At 45.3% G+C, this 22,821-nt stretch overlaps 1 protein-coding gene across 1 annotated transcript in view; it reads right to left on the reverse strand.

Annotated features, from left to right (window-relative positions):
- Positions 1-22,821, reverse strand: part of ITGB3 (integrin subunit beta 3) — a 107,867-nt gene that overhangs the window by 57,633 nt on the left and 27,413 nt on the right. Inside the window, exons 4-10 of the mRNA XM_075350291.1 lie at positions 21,987-22,239; positions 17,192-17,354; positions 16,950-17,111; positions 16,764-16,859; positions 14,923-15,012; positions 14,266-14,400; positions 3,506-3,935 (exon numbers count right to left, since the gene is read on the reverse strand). Of these exons, the coding sequence (XP_075206406.1) occupies positions 3,506-3,935; positions 14,266-14,400; positions 14,923-15,012; positions 16,764-16,859; positions 16,950-17,111; positions 17,192-17,354; positions 21,987-22,239 (1,329 nt within the window). The remainder of the gene's footprint in view (positions 1-3,505; positions 3,936-14,265; positions 14,401-14,922; positions 15,013-16,763; positions 16,860-16,949; positions 17,112-17,191; positions 17,355-21,986; positions 22,240-22,821) is intronic.

Raw genomic sequence — 22,821 nt, forward strand, 5'->3', positions numbered from 1 at the left:
CGGCTGTAACTGCTCCCATGGCCACTCATTCTTCTTTCGGGGCCGCTCATTAGACTCATGCATATTCACCGCTTCCCCGCCCACTGGCATCTATGATTGGTTGCAGTCAGACAGCGCCCCTTACCTGTGTGACAGCGTATCTCATGTTTCCAATCACAGACCCAGTCTATGGGTCTATAGTGTACAGTAAAAATATATAAATAAAAAAAATTGGCGTACGATCCCCCCATATTATGATTTCCAACACAGATAAAGCTTATCGCTACAGGCTGCAGGCCCCAGCTGTGTGCTTATATTGGCTGTGTATCAAAATATGAGGAACCACATGCGGCTGTTTTTTTTTTTTAATTATTTAAATAAATAATTAAAAAAACACAGTGTGTGGTCCCCCAATTACATGTGACAACTTTTTGAGTAATAGTCAGCGCTTACTGGAAAGGACGTGGATACAAACAGGACGTAAATTATACCAAAAATAGACCCAAGCCCATGACATGGATGTATGTTTCTTGACTAAGCTGAAAGATGTGCCAAATTCATTGCCGCTGAATAAATTACACCAATATATAGAACTAGAAGGTGGCCCGATTCTACGCATCGGGTATTCTAGAATTTACATATTGTGTAGTTCATGTATGATTTTTGTTATATATATATATATATAGAGATGTTGTTGTGTGTAGTTACCAAGTGTTTGTGTAGGCGCTGTACATGTTCTGGGTGTTGTCTGGGTGTGGCGGGGGGTGAGAGCGGTGTTGTATGTGTGTTGCGTGTGTTGCGTTGTTTGTGGAGCGCTGTGTGTCTGTAGCGTTGTGTGTGTGTGTTGCGCGGTTTGTGTGTGTGTGGTGTGTTTTGGGGGGAGGTATGTTTTGTGCAATGTGTGTGTTGTGCGGTATGTGCGTATATTTGTGTGTGCCGCGGTGTTTGTGTGTTGGGTGTTGTGTGTGTGCAGCGTTGTCTGTATGTGTGGGTGTCTGTGTAGGGCAGTTGTTTGTGGTTCCCAGTGTGTGTGTGTGTGTGTGTGTGGTGTGTTGTGCAGTGCGCGCGTGTGTGTGTGTGTGTGTGTGTGTGTGTGTGTGTGTGTGTGTGTGTGTGTGTGTGTGTGTGTGTGTGTGCATCAGCCTCTCTTCTCTCAGCCTACCTCTCCCAGCCTCCCTCCTCCCAGCCTCCCTCAGCATCAGCCTCCCTCTCCCAGCCTCCCCAAGCATCAGCCTCCACCAGCATCAGCCTCTCTCCTTCCAGCCTCCCCCAGCATCAGCCTCCGCCAGCATCAGCCTCTCTCCTTCCAGCCTCCTCCAGCATCAGCCTCCCTCTCCCAGCCTTCCCCAGGATCAGCCTCTCTCCTCCCAGCCTCCGTCCTCCCAGCCTTCCCCAGCATCAGCTTTCCCCTCCCAGCCTCCCTCAGCATCAGCCTTCCCCAGCATCAGCCTCTCTCCTCCCAGCCTCAGCCTCTCTCCTTCCAGCCTCCCCCAGCATCAGCCTCTCTCCTTCCAGCTTCCCTCAGCATCAGCCTCCCCTTCCCAGCCTTCCCCAGGATCAGCCTCTCTCCTCCCAGCCTCCTTCCTCCCAGCCTCCCCCTCCCAGCCTCCCTCAGCATCAGCCTTCCGCTCCCAGTCTCCCCCAGCATCAGCCTCCCCATGCATCAGCCTCTCTCCTTCCAGCCTCCCCCAGCATCAGCCTCCCGTTCCCAGCCTTCCCCAGGATCAGCCTCTCTCCTCCCAGCCTCCTTCCTCCCAGCCTCCCCCTCCCAGCCTCCCTCAGCATCAGCCTTCCGCTCCCAGTCTCCCCCAGCATCAGCCTCCCCAAGCATCAGCCTCCACCAGCATCAGCCTCTCTCCTTCCAGCCTCCCCCAGCATCAGCCTCTCTCCTTCCAGCCTCCCTCAGCATCAGCCTCCTGTTCCCAGCCTTCCCCAGGATCATCCTCTCTCCTCCCAGCCTCCTTCCTCCCAGCCTCCCTCAGCATCAGCCTTCCCCTCCCAGTCTCCCCCAGCATCAGCCTCCCCAAGCATCAGCCTCCACCAGCATTAGCCTCCACCAGCATTAGCCTCTCTCCTTCCAGCCTCCCCCAGCATCAGCCTCCCCAAGCATCAGACTCCACCAGCATCAGCCTCCCTCGTCCCAGCCTCCCCCTCCCAGCCTCCCCCAGCATCAGCCTCTCTCCTCCCAGCCTTCCCCATGATCAGCCTCTCTGCTGCCAGCCTCCTCCAGCACGCCGTGCTCCTCTGCCGACACTCACACACCCGATCGCATCCACTCACACACACCCGATCGCATCCACTCACACACACCCGATCGCATCCACTCACACACACCCGATCGCATCCACTCACACACACCCGATCGCATCCACTCACACACACCCGATCGCATCCACTCACACACACACAGACACTGACGATATCGCACATACGCGCTTATACTCACAACATCCGGGGATATCACATGCTTCTGGCCATGTGATCCTCCCGCAGGTCCTGGAAGCTAACAGCACAGTACCGCCGCCGAGAAGCAAGCGATATCCCAGGATGTTGTGAGTATGTGGATGCGATGTGATGTGTGAGGTGTGTGTGAGTGTGATCTGATTTGTGTGTATGTGTGTGCTGTTATGTGTGTGCTGTTATGTGTCTGTATTTTCCGCAGCTGCAGGACCTTGATGTGTGGATGCGATGTGATGTGTGTGTGATGTGTGAGTGAGTGTGAGCCGGTGTACACTGGTAACTATGATACACATCGGGTAACTAAGGGACCTTAGTTACCCGATGTGTATAATGGTTACCAGCTTTCACGGCCTCCGTGAAGATCCCAGCATCGCAAGGTTATGTCTGGCGCTGCCGGGATCCTGACGGAGCCGGTGTAGAAGCAAGTGATATCCCAGCATGTTGTGATGTGGGAGGTGTGTGTGAGAGTGAGTGTGAGAGTGAGTGTGATCTGATGCGTGTGTGTGTACTCACCTGGGAGTCGCGGCTCCGTGTCAGTTGGGCCAGAGCGAGCGTGCATTGCGTGAGGGGGGCGGGGCCTGCAGAGAGCCGGGGAGAGAGGCCAATCCGTGTGGGGGGGGCGGGGCCATGGCGAGCCCAGCGGCCAATCAGCTTTGTGTCACCGTAAGGACACAATTTCGGAGCATGACAGACAGACAGACAGACAGACAGACAGACAGAATAAGGCAATTATATATATAGATGCCAATTACCCCAATGTATGTTGGAAATGTGGGAAAGCTGTATAACCGTTATACATGGATTAACCCTTTAGTATGAAGCTTTTTACTTCGGCATCTTCTAAGAAGCCCTTGTCTTTTTTCTGTTCGTCCCTGTATGGGTGTAACAGGTTGAGCTGAGTATACATATTTATGTGGAGATGTCTGGAGGTCATCACCTATGTCTTGGTGCCAGATGGGTTGGAGCTGTCTGAGTCACTGTGGTCAGTTTTGCCTCCTACTCAAGATATCTTTTGGTTACTCATCATCAGTTGTGAAATATACTTCAGTAAATCTGTACTTCTTACCTGAGCACATCTCGCCCTTGAACCGCAGGCAGGAGAAGTCATCGCACTCACAGTATTTTCCCCAAACTTTTCCAAAGTCATTGTTATGACACACGCACTGGCCACAAACGCATTCTCCTCTCCGGGAACAGATGCTACCCTTCTCACTTTGGGTACAGCGGTCTTGTTTGGTAGGATCATATTCTTCCTCTGAGCACTCACAGTGGGGTCCCAGCCATCCTGCATGGCACTGGCAGATTCCACAGCTCATTGTCCCATTACCGTTGTTACATAGGTAACTGTCAGGTTCATCATATTTCTGACATTGGCAGTCACACTGAAAATGGACCGTCACAGTAAGAGTGTCCTTAAACCCTACTGGTTTGATGGTGAAAGTCTTCACCCGTTCTTGAGGACAACCCCTTACTTTGGCTTCAATGGAGAAAGTCACCTATAAACAAACATTATAGATTTAAAAGACATAAGTAGAAAGGGTCCAACTTCATGATCAGAGAATATCACCAAAAACTTGTCATAGAGCATCAATGTATCGAAAAGCCTCATATCATTGACCATTAATGCAGAAAACTGTGCATGCTCAGTCATTTCCACGTATGATGGGCCACCGTGCTTGTGATGGATGTAAGTCCAACCATCAGACATTTATGGCATGCTCTGTGAATGTGACATAAAAGTTGGAGACGGGACTGGACACAGGCAGAAGAGGGCCCTGATGCAAGAACAATATATGGGCCGTTTGGAGTCCAATATATCATGATGCACAATTCCACCTGCTTTGGAAATTGAAGTGGGCTACTGTGCAAAGGCTGCACAGATTTCATCAACGGTATGTCCGCCCCTGCTATCAGATGGGAAAATGTTTCCAAATCAAAGAAACAATACCCCTGCGCAACAATATTCTTTACGAGCCACATTGTAGACCTGCATAATAAGTGTATCTCCTGCTTCTAGACTTCAGGAAAATTTCTACTGCACCCTGGTTTCTCTTCTGTAGTGGCATCCTCGCCTGGCATCATGGACACTTGCACTTACTAAATCTTGCAACATAAAAATGATGGGGCAGGAATAGTGATGACCGAATACTAAAATGGTTATTCGTACCGAATTCCTAGTACTATTCCAGTATTCGTTATGAATAACAAACCTAATGCAAGTAAAGGGGAACCCGAGCATTTTTCTGGGAAATCTTCAAGAAAAATGCTCGGGTTTCCCATTGACTTGCATTAGGTTCGTGATTCCTGACGAATACAGTAATAGTACTAGGTATTCACGACAAGTAACCTGAACATGAATATTTCAGTATTCGCTCATCACTAGGTATAAGGCCTAGTGGTCATGAAGTCATGATTACAGAAATCCAAAAGAGTCAGCGGCACCCACCAACCGGGTTAAAACTTTGTGCTTTATGTAAGCCATCTAATAAAATCACAGCTACGGCTGTTACCGTCATGCAGCGGAGGGGGAACGAGGAGGCGCCACCCTGTTGGTGGACCTGTTAAAGCGTTTGGCAGTGCAAAATGGCCGTCGTTCGGCCTCTGGCACCTGCACCTTCTAATTCTCCCTCCCCTTCATGACGGTAACTGCCGTAGCTGTGGTTTTATTAAGTGGATTAAATAAAGCACAATGTTTTAACCTGGATGATGAATGCCGATAACTCTTTTGGATTTCTGCGATTTGCTCCCCTGCCCTGGGAATTACAAGCAGAGCACCGCCAGAAACCTGTGGAGCCCTAGACTGCAGAGATTTGCTATAATGCGCGCGGTGAGTGACACACTGCACACTACAGGTGGTGCCAACATTTGTATACCTTTTTCTCTTACTAGATGAAGTCATGATGTGGTGGGTCTTAGTAAGAGTAAGATTTAGCCAATATGTAGGGTCCAAGCATGTGTGTCAGAGAAGTGAAGACTGCCCTGGTATGGCTAACAGAGAGGGCCAGTCTGAACACTCACCGAGTGCAGCACAACTCTTAACCCAACCTGCTATTTACGAGGACATCCATTTATTTGTGTGGTTAACCATTAATTTATATGACGGGCAGGTAATACTACAAATGCCTAGTTATACTTCTGGTGACTTGTATAAGGGTACCGTCACACTTTAGCGACGCAGCAGCGATCCCACCATCGATCTGACCTGGTCAGGATCGCTGCTGCGTCGCTACATGGTCGCTGGTGAGCTGTCAACAGGCAGATCTCACCAGCGACCAGTGACCAGCCCCCAGCCAGCAGCGACGTGCAAGCGGCGCTGCGCTTGCACGGAGCCGGCGTCTGGAAGCTGCGGACACTGGTAACTAAGGTAAACATCGGGTATGGTTACCCGATGTTTACCTTAGTTACCAGCGCACACCGCTTCGCTTAGCGTGTGCAGGGAGCAGGAGCCGGCACTGGCAGCGTGAGAGCTGCGGAGGCTGGTAACGAAGGTAAATATCGGGTAACTACCTTGGTTACCCGATGTTTACCTTGGTTACAGCTTACCGCAGGCTGTCAGACGCCGGCTCCTGCTCACTGGACATTCAGGATTGTTGCTCTCTCGCTGTCACACACAGCGATGTGTGCTTATCAGCGGGAGAGCAACAATAAAAAAAACGAACCAGGGCTGTGTGTAACGAGCAGCGATCTCACAGCAGAGGCCAGATCGCTGCTCAGTGTCACACACAGCGAGATCACTAATGAGGTCACAAAAAACGTGACTCAGCAGCGATCTCAGTAGTGATCTCGCTGTGTGTGAAGTACCCCTAAAGGCCCCGTCACACTAAGCAACATCGCTAGCAACATCGCTGCTAACGAACAACTTTTGTGACGTTGCTAGCGATGTTGCTGTGTGTGACATCCAGCAACAACCTGGCCCCTGCTGTGAGGTCGTTGGTTGTTGCTGAATGTCCTGGGCCATTTTTTAGTTGCTGCTGTCCCGCTGTGAAGCACAGATCGCTGTGTGTGACAGCGAGACAGCAAAAACTAAATGTGCAGGCAGCAGGAGCCGGCTTCTGCGGAGGCTGGTAACCAATGTAAACATCGGGTAACCAAGAAGCCCTGTCCTTGGTTACCCGATATTTACCTTCGTTACCAACCTCCGCCCCTCTCACTGTCAGTGCCGGCTCCTGCTCTGTGCACATGTAGCTGTAGCACACATCGGGTTAATTAACCCGATGTGTGCTGTAACTAGGAGAGCAAGGAGCCAGCGCTAAGCATTGTGCGCTGCTCCCTGCTCTGTGCACATTTAGCTGCAGCACACATCGGGTTAATTAACCCGATGTGTGCTGTAACTAGGAGAGCAAGGAGCCAGCGCTAAGCATTGTGCGCTGCTCCCTGCTCTGTGCACATTTAGCTGCAGCACACATCGGGTTAATTAACCCGATGTGTGCTGTAACTAGGAGAGCAAGGAGCCAGCGCTAAGCATTGTGCGCTGCTCCCTGCTCTGTGCACATTTAGCTGCAGCACACATCGGGTAATTAACCCGATGTGTGCTGTAACTAGGAGAGCAGGGAGCCAGCGCTTAGTGTGCGCTGCTCCCTGCTCTCTGCACGTGTAGCTCCGTGCGGTGGTAACCAAGGTAAATATCGGGTTAGTTACCCGATATTTACCTTAGTTACCAAGCGCAGCATCTTCCACGCGGCGCTGGGGGCTGGTCACTGGTTGCTGGTGAGCTCACCAGCAACTCGTGTAGCCACGCTCCAGCGATCCCTGCCAGGTCAGGTTGCTGGTGGGATCGCTGGAGCGTCGCAGTGTGACATCTCACCAGCAACCTCCTAGCAACTTACCAGCGATCCCTATCGTTGTTGGGATCGCTGGTAAGTTGCTTAGTGTGACTGGACCTTAAGAATAGAGGAGATTGAGGACAATGACTCTGCTCTCTGCATGTGGGCATATCATTTCCAGCCAATAGTTAAAGCAAACATCCCATTAGGTCAGCAGTAGTCATGAAGAATTGGTCTCATGGTTTGTCTGTGGTAGGAAATCTAGATGGTAATCTCACTGTCTAACCCTGTCTGCACACAGCATGAGCCGGCGCTATATATTCGTAAGGAAATTCTGCACTTTAGCTGCAATTGACTCCAATTCCCATATTAAAAACACATGATCCCCTTCTAGCATTCCTGTGTTACCAGGGAAATCATCGAGGAATGTATCAGAAAACAAGCGTCAAATCACAAGACTGCATCAGGACTTCATTAGTAAATATAATTATTCATTACTTCTGTTGTTCTATTGTTTATCACAGCCTGTTATATTACATTACTCTGCTCACACTTTTTAAAACATGGATAATAGAGAATCAAATCACCTTAGATAGCGGTTGGCCTAACGCTCTTTTGGCCGACATTTACGGTATCTCTCCTGACCTCCCCATCCCCTATTTATACTGTACATGCATGCTCGGAACATCTGCACATGCATACGTTTTCAATAGGGAAAGGTGAGTAAGCTTCAACCAAACCGCTCTGGCATTGGCTTATCTCATAGCGAATCAAAAGGATTGCATTAAATGGAACCGGTCACAGATTTTACTACTTGACCCTGCTCCTGCTCCATCGCAGGTGCTGCATCCTCCGCTTATCTTGGCTAACTCCCTCTGTATTGGCTTGCTCTTTTACTCCTTGGGTTGCCATTGCAACCTGATGCACTCTTGTGATGTGATGGTTAGCTCTACCGTGGACTACCTTTTGACTCAGAACCTCTTGACAAATCCAGCAATGCTACATTGCTGAGTAACTCTATTACGCTGCTGGCCACTTCTGCCTGGACTCTGCGACAAACCCAACTCTATTATGTTTCTGGGTAACTACAACAGTACTGGACAATTCCGCCTGGATTCTGTTACAAACCCAGAGTTATGCTACACTGCTGTGCCAGCACTTCTTTGGACTCTATGGCAAACTTGGCTCTGTTACTTTAATTTCTTCTGCATCAAATTACTGCAAAAATGATATCATGTTTATTGTTATACTAGGACCTATACATCTCCATCACTAGTTTCTGTAGTAAAATCATCCTGACAGGTTCTCTTTAACATGCCTCATAGTGCTCTTAATGGACATCATCTGTCAGAATATGAGCCTTAAATGGGTTGTCTCATGAACAAAGTACATTTTAATCAATATATCTTGGAATAGAAATAAGTTCTACAATTGGATATCTTTAAAAATAAAAATGTATGCTAAGATAGTCTTATATATGTGTCCATGCTGTGTGCTGTGTAATGGCCGTGTCTGACCGTAGAAGGACATGGTCTGATTACATCACATCTCCTGGGCAGGGAAAGAAGCAAAAGAGTCTACAGTCAGGACAGTATGGGATCACAGCTGATTCTTTCTGTGAGGTAAAACATTTCTCTGCCTGTTTAAAAACAATGTTTTATCTCACAGAAAGCAGCAGCTGTGATCCTGTTCTGTAATGCCAGTATACTCTCTTTTGCTTCCTCCGCTCACAATGAGCCATGGTATGCTCAGACCATTTTCCTGTACGGTCAGACACGGCCATTACACAGTACAGAGCAGGGACACATATGTAAGATTATCTCAGCACAAAAACATTTGTTTAAACACATCCAATTATGGAACTTATTATTATTATTCCAAGGTCTATGGATTATAATTTGCTTTGTTTGTGGAATAATCCCTTTAAGAGAATTGCCAATGTGTCCGTCTTATAGTGCTGCCCAATATGGCAATCTATCATTTCTCCTTACAGTGCTATCCTTAATCCAGTTTTAGGCAGATTATACTACATATTTCCAGTGGTATTAGTAATCTTTAAAGTTAAGGGTGCTTTACACGCTACAATATATCTTAGAATGTGTCGGCGGGGTCACGTCGTAAGTGACGCACATCCGGCATCGTAAGGTACATTGTAGCATGTAACAGCTACGTGCGATTGCGATTGAACGGTAAAAAACGTTCATCGCACGCACATCGTTCAATTCCTAAAAATTGAATGTGAGGTTGTTCATCGTACCCGGGGCAGCACACATCGCAGTGTGTGACACCCCGGGAACGATGAACAGATCTTACCTGCGTCCCGCGGCTCCCGCTGGCAATGCGGAAGGAAGGAGGTGGGTGGGATGTTTACGTCCCGCTCATCTCCGCCCCTCCGCTTCTATTGGCTGGCTGCCGCGTGACGTCGATGTGACGCCGAACATCCCTCCCACTCCAGGAAGTGGACGTTCATCGCCCACATCGAGGTCGTATGAAAGGGTAAGTACGTGTGACGGAGGGTTACTCGTTTGTGCAACACGTTCAACAAATTGAACGTGCCGCACATACAATGGGACGGGTACAATCACATACGATATCGTATGCTGGATCGTATGGTGTAAAGCAGGCTTTAGTCTCCGTGGGACAGTTCTGTGTAAATGCTATTTCATGCACCCACAATTTGCAATCTCAATTTTAGGATCCATATTAAAGCCCATGTGGTTGTACTAAACTTTACTTGGATCACCCTCCTATAATAATAATAATGTCAGACCCAACAGTGAAGTGACCTATAAAACCCGCTGGAGTGTGACCTCTTCCTTACAGAATGAATGGAGTGAATGTGCAGAGTCCTATCGCTGCAGGCAGAACATTTGATTCTTGTTTTCTCTAGAGATGAATCAAATCTGACACCGCGCTCTTGTTTCTATAGAAAGATGTGGTTGGCCTCTCATCAGGAGGATGTAGTTAACAAGAAACATGTGTACAAGAGTGTTTACTGCCGTCATCTGGAAACTGATACACAAAAAATAGGCTACATATGTAGGACTCGTACAAGAATATAGGATGGCGGAAAAGCGTCAGTGACGTAAGGGGTTCTCTGACCACTGGATAGGTGATAACGTTTTGATCGGAAGGGTCCAAACACTGGGACCTGCTCTGTTCAGCAGAATGGGGCACTTAAGAATGAAATGGCAGGGCTTATGCCTGACTGTCGCTCCATTCATTTCTTATATGGCTGCTAAGCACTGCGATCAAGTATTTCCGGCAGCGCCATAGTGAATGAATGAAGCAGCATCCAAGCATCCAACCTGCCGTTCCATTTTGTAACTGGAATAAAATTTCTCCTATCGCTAATAAAAGTTCCCTGATCAGCAGATCAATACAGGACTCACTGGTCAGACAAACACTGATTAGGACATTTTCACCTATGGTGGGGTTAAATTGTTTTCAATGGACAACCCTTTTAAGTTTGACTTCAAACTATCAGGTACTATATATGAGTGACATATGGATCTGTATATTTTTGGAGCTTACTGCTTAGATGTATCAGATGTGTCAGGTAAATGTCATATATTAGCCAGGGAGAGAGAGATATGCTTACAAAGTATAAGTAATGGATGACCAAGTGCTTATATGGCCTCATAAATATCCACATTTACATCGCTGTAGCATGCAGAGACAACTAAAGTTCCTGGGCTCAAATGGAAAATCTGTTAAAGTGGTTGCACGATACTTGAAGAGCCCCTTCTCATTCCCCATGTTCGCCCCCATAAAAATAAAAAAACCTATACTCTCCTCCTCTGCCAGCGAGAATCCAGCGATGTCAGCATTTGTGTTCCTGGGACTCACGTGACAGTGTTATGAAATGTGAGCCCCATGCTCAACCAGCACACTCTTCTCTGTCCCTGCCTTCAGATAGTTAAGTAATTAATAGGGATGATCGAATACCTCAATTTTTCGACTTTGCGACTATTTCCAAATAGGTCGTCGCTATTGAACTATTTCGCGAATATTCGATTTGCAATGTAAGTCTATGGGAAACCCGAATAACAACTATTCGGATTGGGCTTCCCATAGACTTACATTGCGCATCGAATATTCGCGTAGCGGCGACCTATTCGGAAAATATTCGCAAAGCCAAATAATTGAGGTATTCGATCATCCCTAGTAATTAACATGACATTAGAGCTGCGACTGGCTGTTCACATCCTGTTAATTACCTAATCATCTAAAAATGAGGAGAAGTAAGGCAGTAGTGATTGGGCACGGGGCTCACGTGTCATTACAATGTCACATGAGCCCCGGGAACGCGAGTTCCGACACCGCTGGAACCACGCCGGCAGCGGACGGGAGAATATGTTTTTTCATCTTTTATGTTTGCGAACATAGGGAAAGGATAGTGGTTGTCCAAGTAGTGGACAACCCCTTTAATAGTGTACCCCACTTGCCAGGTGTCAAGAATAATACTGTTGCCTTATTGGGGCCATGTTTTATAGCATGAAAGGACATAGGAACAAGAAGGTTAATTGAAAACCCTCAATTAACCCCTGGAAAATAATGACTTAAATGGAGTCTTAAGCACAAAATGACTATTCAAGCAAAGCACACCAGCTCTCGGTGCACCCTAGGCCAAGAAATTCAGTGCACCTTTCCACTTATTTTCCATTTATCTCCACCCGCTCTGGTTTGTGTAAAGGCACAGCTGTCAATTATTAAAGAAAAGTAGGTGGAAAGGTGCAATGATTTATTTGGCCATGCCAAGGGTGCACCTGTGCTTGGTCATTTTGTGTTGCCAGCCCCCTTTTAACAACATAAAAGGACTTGTCCTACTGTGACGCCCTGGACTAGTCAGGTCGTCACAGGGTTCTGCACAATCTTTCTCTCCCCGTGCAGGGCTCAACCCCCCATGATTCTGGGTCCCCATCTTGCGGTACTGCCTCCACCAGCATTCACAAATCCTAGTTACACCTCACACTACACCTGTCAGGCACACCAGTGGGCTGCTTAAGCTGGAATAGGGCCGCCCACCGAGGGGTCAGGCAGGGAGGTGGGAGGTAACAAGTCAGTTCAGTGGTAGCCCTCGAGCAGTGAGGAGCTCGAGGAAGCTGGGAGTCGGAGACCCGGTCGTGGGAGATTATGACTGGGTGCTTGGCTAGTCTTGGAGAATAGCCAGCAGCCACAGTTCAATAGCCGGGCTGGGACCAAAGGCACGACGAGGTACACGGACCCTAGGTCGGGGAGAGGCTTCAAGCAACCCAGCAATTAACCTGCGGAGGACAGGGCCTTTATGAACTGTTCCCACGAAGCTCAGAGATCGGGGGCACTAGCGCAACGAGGGGGATAGGGCTTTCCAAGCAAAGCAGCCCACTGAAATTCCAAGTGTGAGCTCCTGAGAGCAAGCTCTTCTTGCTACTCATAGCAGGGAGCGGGGCCCGGAAAGCTCCAAGCTGACGGGCCACAAAGGACACTCTAAAATACAGTGCCAGGAGGCAGGCCACATACCACTAGGCAGTACTGCAGGGGACAGGACCCGGACGAACTCCCCAAGAGGGCAGCGGCACCCAGAGACTTGGTTTACTATGTTGTCAGCGTCTGCTTTCTTGCTGAGTGAGTACCTGATTAACCCCTGCAACCAGCGGGCCTGTGCTCCCCCTGCACCCCCGTCACACCATCCGGGGTCCCGGGGCCTTTCCCTACCTGTGGAGGATAACATCATCTAGCTGCCCCACTCCATCACCCCGAGTGCTTCCAACGGAAGCGGCGGTACTCCCTATTACTACTCACCATGGGTGGCGTTACGAACTATCTATATCTTTCCCTGTAAATACCCCCCTTCTTCATTTGAGTGTGGCCCCTAGCCCCCGGGTCCGGGGACCCTCGAGTCATGAGTAATCAGCCATGGATCTGAGCGGTTCGACCGCTGCAGGGGCAGCACACTACAAGCAAAGTTCTTTTTAATCAATAGATCTTGGAATAATAATAATAATAAATCCTTTTCACATGGATGAATTAAAAAATGTTCCTGTGCTGAGATAATCTTATAAATATGCCCCTGCTATATACTGTTATTTTCTGTATCCAACCATGTAGAGCTGCTCTAGTTCATGGTGAGCACATACCACAGCTCCTGGCCAAGGGAAGAACCATAAGTCACTTAAGATAAGTGAGTATACAGCTCAAATATCAGGGGCTTGCTCTACTACTTTCTCAGGTACCACATTTCACTGACTGTTTTATCATAGGAGTGAGTGCTTTTGCCAAGTCTGCAGCCCTATAAGCCCTTTATAATTCAAGTCAGTGATGTAGGCTCTTGATTTGCTTTTTGATGAGCAGACTGACATGGTGATGCAGCAGAAATACTCACTCTTGTGGTAAAACAGGTAGGGAAATGTGGTACCTCACACAAACAAACAGCTGTGAGTCCCTTCTGTTTTGTCTGTATACTCAGAATAAGTGACTTTTGTGTCCTCCCCTACCCAGGAGATGTGGTATGATCAGACCACGTACCTTATGGTCAGACACGGCCATTACACAGCACATAGCAGGGGCAGATTTATAAGATTTTCTCAGTACAGAAACTTTTTTAACACATCCAATTGTGGAAATTATTATTATTCCAAGATCTATTGATTAAAATGTACTTTGTTCCTATGACAACCCATTTAATTTTATTTTTTTTGCTTTCACCTCTCTGCTTTTCAGCAGCCATAATTTTTTATATTTTTAGTTACACGACAGTATGAGGCATTTCTTAATGTGGAATGAATTGTTACTATTTTTCGCTGGTACATAAAAATAAAAACAGTTGTTTGTCATTTTTTTTGCTTATTTTTATACTGTTGATGTTTAACACTAAATAACCTATTAAGTTAAATCTTCACGGTCATGTAGGTATCTAACACGTGTAGTTTTTTTTGTTTTATGCATTATATGTGCAATAAAATATAGTATATGCTAAATAATTAAGTTTTTTTTTATACACTCCCAGTTGCAGTCATAAGGGTTTTATAGCAGGTGGACCTTTCAAGAACATTATATGATTGTTGCAAAGCCCATAACTCACCGTGTCTCCAATCTTCAGACCCGAGCAGGACTTTAGGCCTGGCGTGACTTCATTATTTGTGCATGTGGCATTGAATAAGAGTGACAGCTCTTCTGGGAGATCACGGACTTCCAGTTCTACTTTGGAGCGGATCTTCTGTACTCGCCAAGTGGAGACAAAATACATTTCAATGGTTACATAGATAGTTTACATTCGCACCCATCTATTATGAAATATGATGACAACTGGTAAACTCCAACCTGTGGTTTTCTAGGTTTGCAAAACTTCTTACATTCCCATTGTTCTCCAATGTAAGCAATGAACCATATGGGCATGTTGGGAATCTTAAACTGATTGTTCGGCTAGGAGCTATTTTTCCCGTCTCCTCCATACAAAGTAGCACTGAGGTTGGCCATGAGTGATGAGCCTCTGGCGGAGGCTCATCACCCAGGAAAAAAAAAGGATAGGATTTTGGAAATCCAAAGTGATGGATGCTTCTCTCCCTGAGTCATTAGTTGTGGGAGAGCCTCCATATACACTGCATGCCGATCATCCAAATATTGGCATATTCAGCCTTCTTTCATCAGTGTATGGGGGTATTTAGTTTTGCAACAGCTAGGGAACCACAGACCATTGATATAAAAGTTCTGAGAACTTGGACGGCTGATGCAGTCTTACCTCATAGGAATCCACAATCAGCTGGATAACGTTGCTGGAATCTCCTGATAATGTGCCCACTGTGGCCCCCGGGATCAAGTCACTGTATTTCTAAGAGACACACATGAATGTTTAAAAGGTAGTGGAAATAAGGTAGTGTTATCATATTAGTAGGATTTATAAAATGTTAAAGGAAATGTTTTTATATACTGGGTCGATATGAGTAGTAGGTTCAGTAGACACCTGCTTTGGGCACCATTGTAATGAGGGCACAATATATAGGCAGCTAAATCTCTGTTCACCCAATAGCTATCATGTTGACTTTTTGGATTGTATTCTAAAACTTGTTTTGGGCATCAAGAAAGCTTCAATATGCACCTTCACCATCCAGCCACCCTAAAATGAATAGGTTTCTATAAGGCTTGTCACAACTTTACAATATTAACTACTGCTAAGCAACCATTTATTAATTGACACAGTGTGCTGCATAAAAAAAAAGTACACTAACCTTTCAGAGGGTGCCGCTCTTCTACTCTCCTCTGTGCTCATGTAGTCCACCCTATCACATTGCGGGTGGGGCCATTTATACCTTTTCCGTGCTGGTCTTCAGTGCTGGTTATATTCCTAAGTGGATCCTGCTTGGCGTTCCAGCCACACTGCCAAGTGTTTGCGCCTGCCAGATAACCTCTTTACTGTCACATCTATCTCTACTACTCACTTCTCTTGCCAATAAGGTGTTAGAAGGATATTCTTTCTTGCAGTAAGTTCTTCTCTTTTACCACTTTGTATAAGTGTTTTATATTTCATCACCTTGAGTTCTCTTCTACTCTCTGTATGCCTTTCCTATTCTAGGTTTCAGTGCTCTACATCTCCCTCTAGTTCCTTAGGAGGTATGAGGAACACTTGATGGCCTTTCAGGCAGCCAGGTCCGAGTTGTTATCTCCTACTTCTGTTGACAGGGTTATGCCAACTCTCTCAAGTGCCGTTAGGGTATGTGCGGTTGCAACTTTAGTCTGTACAGGAACCAGTTGGGCCAGATGCACTAGTTTAGAGATAGGCCCTATTCTTCCCTGTGAGAGACCATATCCATAACAAAATATAGGGCTCAGAGCGGAGGTTTGGGGCTGGCCCAGGAGGTAGGTATACATTTTTTTGTTTATTTATGCAGCTCACTTGTGTAATTAATAAGAGGTGTTGGCGAGTAGTGAACAACCCCTTGAAAGAACATTCAGAAGTAGGAAAACATGGCTGATTTCTTTTAGAAAGTATCACAAATGTTCATGGGTTGTGTTTGCTATTGCAGCTTAAGCAGATCAGGAACAAAGTAGATGTGGAACTGTTACGGCACTGCTGAAGATATGACATAAATCCAGGAAAGTTGAATGAAGGTGGTTTCATTCAACGTGTTTCGAAGTGTCACCCTACTTTTCATCAGGAAATCCAGCGATTTGATATCGGTGGATTTCCTGATGAAGAAGTGGGGGGACACTTCGAAATGTGTTGAATTACACATCTACTTTGTTCATGATCTGATCTGGCTTTTTTAGCACGTGGACTCTGCAGTAGCTGACTACATGCTTTAATTGTGGTTCTGTGACACACAACCCCATAAAGTGAGCACATTCCCTTATTACTCTTATATGTCCGTTGGGCAAGACCCTACTGTGCATTTTTTCCCTTCAGCTTTTATCCTGCTACTGCAGCTTAGCTCCATAAAAGTGAAATCAGGCAGCTGCAATACCATATACAGCCTCTGGACAGATACACCGCTCTTTTTCGGGGATTGGCGCTGTTTGTGGAAGAAAGTATCATTTTTATCCTTTTACTTTTTTCTTGTATTATTACATAGATGCAGCACTCACCCTGTAGAGGTCCAGGACTTTGTCTGTGACAGCAAATACAAGATTAATATTTTTCTGTGAGAGTTTGTCTGTCAAGAGTCCAATAGATGGATAATCCTTTGGGAGAGTAAAAAAAAAAAAAATACATAACATCACATTGTTTGTCAAGTGTTGAAATGCATTTATCCATCTGTCCTTCCTCCTTACCAGGGTGGTAGATTGTGTGTAATGGTTGTTTTCTCCTAAATGACAGTGCCCATCATTGGGTTGGACAATGCCAGCAAGTCTTCCATCCAACGCTATATGAGTCCTGGCATCTGTGGTAAAAACCAGTAGGTGGGAAGATTCGTTCCTCCAGCCAATTCTTTCCTGTTAATTAGTAGAGATGTTATTACGGTATAACCAGTCCGTGCCCCATGTTGTACCCCATGTTGGATATCCGTACTCACATCACACACTGAAGCCTGAATAATAGCATCAAAGCCACCCTCAGGAGCATCACGATTTCGTGAAACTTGCTGCTTTCCGACCTCCTGGTTAAATCGCTCAACTTCGTCTGTGAGCGCCAGGACGTGTTTATACCCAAAGATTGGCAAGCAGGTGGTAGAAATGCTGTGCAATAAAGAAAGGTTGTGGTCAGCCAGAAAGAGTTTTTTGGAAAGAGTCTAACCTGCCCCCACACACCAACATACCTAGAAGTATAATTTTAGGGGGTACAAAGATAGCATTTGTTACTGGACACTATCACATATGAGGATACCAATATTATAAATGACAGTGGTAGATGAATGTTCCCTTTCATTATATTTCTGGGCTCTAGAGCCCAAAATTTCTCATCTATGGTCTGCAGATGGTGGATACTGGAGCTCATACTTAAAACAAACAAAAACTCAGTCAAACAAGATCACATTTCTTTGACAGAAGCCACCCTAGCAGTAAGACAATTTGTTCTCTTCTGGCACCAGAAGAGGGTCCCAAAGCAGAAGAAACTTTTTTTAACATCCATCAATAAGGCATATCGAAAGGAGTTGTTATTAGACATCCCAATTGCAGGTAGTTGTTCTTTTGGGTGGTAAAAACCTCAAACATCCTAAAAATAGTGACTGGTGTGATTGGTGGTGCAATTCTTAGATGAGTGATACCATATTTAGGCAGTAATTCCCCTTTAAATAGGAAAGCGGGCTTAGCACACTAAGATATCGCAGGTGCGATGTCGGTGGGGTTAAATCGAAAGTAACGCACATCTGGCGTGGCTCTCGACATCGTAGTGTGTAAAGCCTTTTACATACGATTAACGAGCGCAAAAGCGTCATTACCGTATGATCGGTGTAGGGTCCAACATTTCCATAATGCCGCAGCAGCGACGGTACGATGTTGTTCCTCGTTCAAGCAGGCAGCACACATCGCTGTGTGTGAAGCCGCTGGAGCGAGGAACATCTCCTACCTGCGTCCCGGCCGGCTATGCGGAAGGAAGGAGGTGGGCGGGATGTTTACGTCCCGCTCATCTCCGCACCTCCGCTTCTATTGGCTGCTTGCCTTGTGACGTCGCTATGACGCCGCACGACCCGCCCCCTTAGTAAGGAGGCGGGTTGTGCGGCGTCATAGCGACGTCGCAGGGCAGGTGAGTGCATGTGAAGCTGCCGTAGCAATAATGTTCACTACGGCAGCAATCACAAGGTATCGCACCTGCGACGGGGGCGGGGACTATCGCTGCAGCGTTGGTAACACATTGTTACCGATGTCGCAGCGTGCAAAGCCCGCCGAACTGTAACTTGTGTATATTTCTCTGATGAGCTTGGCATTCTTTATTTTGTCATTGTTCCTCTCCAGTCATGAAAAATTTTCCATTTTTAGCTGTATATAAATCTAGTCTATTTGACCAAGTCGTTGGTGTGGTTCTCAAGAAGACCTTCATAGACAAGAATTGAGGACCATGCCCACTGGGCTAACAAGACTAGATTTGAATACAAGGAGTAGGGGGCCGTATCTCAGTAATGGAGAGAGGTAAAAGAAAAAGGGCATTTATACAAGGTTAAAAATGTATCAGCACAGAATTACAAAAATAATTGACATAATTTCACCTATATAACATTGTGTTCCTTGGGCTTGAACATCCTAGAAAGTATGAATTATTAGCTTCTAGGTTATCCTCAATGTATGGTCACTCTGTTCTTATCCCACACGTCTTAGGAGATTTTTAGGCAGCAAGCCAGCGCATGTCTTAAAATATTTACAATACCTCCCTTTTTAGAATTGGAGATTATCTAAAGGAGATTTACTTGGAGAATGTGTGAACACAAATAAACAGAAGAAATATGAAAGAAATGAGGAGGAGGGGATATGCAACTTCATGGCGGGCAATACAATCTCAGAGCAGTCAACTGGAAAGTCTTTATAAATGTATCAAAGGCTTCCCCTCGTAAAACAGTTTTTTGTTTTTTTTTAATTTACTTTACTGTGACCTGTATTGGGTATTAGGAAGGGTTTCAGTGTGTGTTTTTTATCCAAAATAGTTGTCTGTCACTAGTTCACCTGTGGTCTCTAACCTGTGTCTGTCTCAAAACTATAACTGAAAGCCTCCCACTGGGAATTAATATTTGCAGGAGCTGTAGAGCAAAATGTTGTACTGCCGAGTACAAAGCTCTATTTCAACGACAATGAAGTGAGGCCAAACATGTGCACCTCTGTTCTATTCAAGATACAGTGCCTTGAAAAAGTATTCACACCCAGTGACCTTTTACACATTTTTTTCACATTACAACCACAAACTTAAAATGTATTTTATTGGGATTTATCCAATGTACCAACACAACGTAGCAAGTATTTGTGATGTGTAAAGAGTAATACAGGGTAATATTGTGGTACCGTGTTAGTATTTCAATTGATTTTTCTGGCTATGTCCCAAGAATGACAAAAGTATTTTAGCAGTGATACCTTTATAGGCTATCCAGAAAAATTATATTAGCAAGCTTTCAGAGCACAAAGGCTTCTTCTTCAGGCATATTATCTTTGTAAATGCCTGAAGAAGGAGTCTGTGCTCTGAAAGCTTGCTAATATAATTTTTCTGATTAGCCTATAAAAGGTATCACTCCTAAAATACTTTTGTCATTCTTGGGACATAGTATTTCAATTGAAGTGTAAAGAAAATGATACATGGATTTCTAAATATATTAAGTATATAAATCTGACAATTGTGACATGCATGTGTATCCAGCACCCTGTATTATGATACCCCTAAATAAAGTCCTGAGTCACCAATTGCTTCTAGAAGTCACCTAATTAGTAAATTGAGTCCACCTGTGTGTAATTTAATCTTAGTATAACTACAGCTATACTACAGCTATTCTGTGAAGGCCTCAGAGCTTCGTTTCAGAACATTAGGGATCAAATAGCTTAATGAAAGCCAAGGAACACACTAGACATTTCAGGGATGAAGTTGTGGAAAAAGTAAAGCAGGGGTAGTTATAAAAAAAAATAAAGATTTCACAGAGCTTGGGCTGCTCAATCCATCATCTAAAAAATGGAAGGAGTATGGCACAACTACAAACCTACCAAGATATGGCCGTCCACCTAAACTGACATCCCAAGCAAGGAGAGCACTAACTAGAGAAGCAGCCAAGAGGTCCAGGGTCCCTTTAGAGGAGCTGCAGAGATCCATCGCTCAGGTTAGTGAATCTGTCCATAAGACAACTATTAGTCATTTACTCCACAAATCCGGCCTTTATGGAAAAGTGGCAAGAAAAGGATTTTTGAAAGTAAGCGATAAGAAGTTCAGTTTTCAGTTTGCAAAAAGCCATGTAGGGGCACAGGTAGCATATGGAAGAAGGTGCTCTGGTCAGATGAGACCAAACTATAACTTTTTGGACTAAATGCAAAACACTACATGTGGTGGAAAACTAAACACTGCATATCACCCTGAAACACAACCCCCTCCGTCAAACATTGTGGTGGCAGCATCATGCTGTCGGGATATTTTTCTTCAGCAGGGACAGGGAAGCTGGTCAGAGATGATGGGAAGATGGATAAAGTTAAATACAGGGCAATCCTGGAGAAAAACCTGTTAGAGACTGCAAAAGACTTAAGACTGGGGCATAGATTCATATTCCAGCAGGACAACGACCCTAAACATGCTGCCAGAGCTACAATGGAATGGTTTAGATCACAGCAAATTCATGTGTGTGAATGGCCCAGTCACAGTCTGGACCTAAATCCCATTGAACATCTGTGGCAAGACTTGAAAATTGCTATTTACAGACGCCTCAATCCAATGTTACTGAGCTAGAGCTAAGTTGCAAAGAAAAATGGGGAAAACTCTCAGTCTCTAGGTGAGCAAAGCGGAAGAGACATATCCCAAAAGACTTGCAGCAGTAATTACAGCGAAAGGTGGTCCGACATAAGTATTTGTTCACGGGGGCTGAATACAAATGGACATTTAATAATTTGTTTACACTTCACAAATACTTGATACTTATTGTTGGTATAACACATAAAATCTCAATAAGATACATTTACGTTTGTTAAAGAAATAACAGAGGAATGGCACAATGCAGAGTTCTAAGAGAAAAGGCCCAAATCATTGTTATTTCGTTGGGAATGCAAGTGTCTACAAAAAGACTTTTTTTTTTAACTTATGGATGACACAGTTTTTGCTGCAAGGAAAAAATAAACTGTTCCACAAATAGTACAAAACTAATGGGCAGCCCTTTCAGGATCAGTAACTTTTATTGCTGTACCTTCTTCTGTTATCTTGCTGTGAGCCCTGGAGAATTCAGTGTCCCTGGCAGGCTAGTCAGGCATATGTAAGTTCCATACTGATTATGCACTGCTCCCTACACCCACCTCTCTCATGCTGGGATCAGTGATAGTACATGACAGTGAAGATTTTGACTATAACTGCCAAGAGGTGGGCATTGAGAGCAGTGTATAATCAGTTTGGATTTCCATATACTTGATTAGCTGGCAAGCATCACTGAATTCTCTGGGGCTTACAGCAAGATAACAGGAAAACTTACAGAAATAAAAGTTACTGAACCCGAAAGAGCTCACCAAGCCCTATTACAGGATACCATTAGTTTTGTACTAGAAAATCACCTGACAGATTCCCTTTAAGGGATTTTTTTTTTGTTTTTTTACCTGAGGCCATTCTTTTACATGTGGCTGTATTAGAACACTGCATTTGCTTTTCCTTAAATAAAATGGAGGAAAAGCCCTAAACAGAAGGGAGAAAGACCTGTGAGTACTTACTCTTTGCATGGGTTGGCAATAACCTCCGGAGGGGAGATGTACATGTAAGGTGACATGGGCTTGTCAACAAAAGCTCCAAAACCAATGCGTAGGTTGCTGGTAACTTTACGCATTCTTTCTGCCAGTTTAGTGCCTAGTGTCTGGATAGTCTCCAAGTCATCCTTCATAGAATACGACAAGTCCATAAGATAGTAGATGTCAACAGGGTAGTCCTCCACCTGCCGCACTTGTACAGTGAACACCTTAGAATCATCTGAGAGAAAACATGACATCATCTGCTATTAATATCTCTTTTTTTAAAGACTATAAACTTCTATTGTTCACTTATTAAATCACTACTTATAATTTCCCTAATATACCGGTAATCTATTTTTCACCCAGGGGCAGACATACCATTGGAGCCACCTGTGTGGCCACATATGGTCACAGAGGTAATGGGGCTGCTACCACCTCCAAGAAAAGGTCAAAATCTGCATTATGATGAGCTATGGGACTGCAAAGGGTCCATATATTGTTCGATCAAAGGGGCCCTTTTCTGTCTGTGTCCGTTCCTGGTTTCACCCTAGTGTCTCTTGAGTAGACATGCAATATGACAGAGAAATACAAGAACATTTAAAAGGTTGTCTGGAGCAAAAATGTCTTTATTTTAGATTAAATGGCCTCAAACAACTCAGTTCCATTGTGATCAGCTGTGATCTGTGAGGAACGTTGGAAGTAAGTGCTCTATTTCCATCCACCACTCCTGCAAGGCACATGTAACTTTACATTGATTTAAACCTGAAATCATATAGCATGGTAAGCCTGGTCCTCCGGTGTAAGAAGCATTGTTTGTAGT

Source organism: Anomaloglossus baeobatrachus, chromosome 5, assembly GCF_048569485.1.
Source record: "Anomaloglossus baeobatrachus isolate aAnoBae1 chromosome 5, aAnoBae1.hap1, whole genome shotgun sequence".
In the NCBI taxonomy this organism is placed as follows: Eukaryota; Metazoa; Chordata; class Amphibia; order Anura; family Aromobatidae; genus Anomaloglossus; species Anomaloglossus baeobatrachus.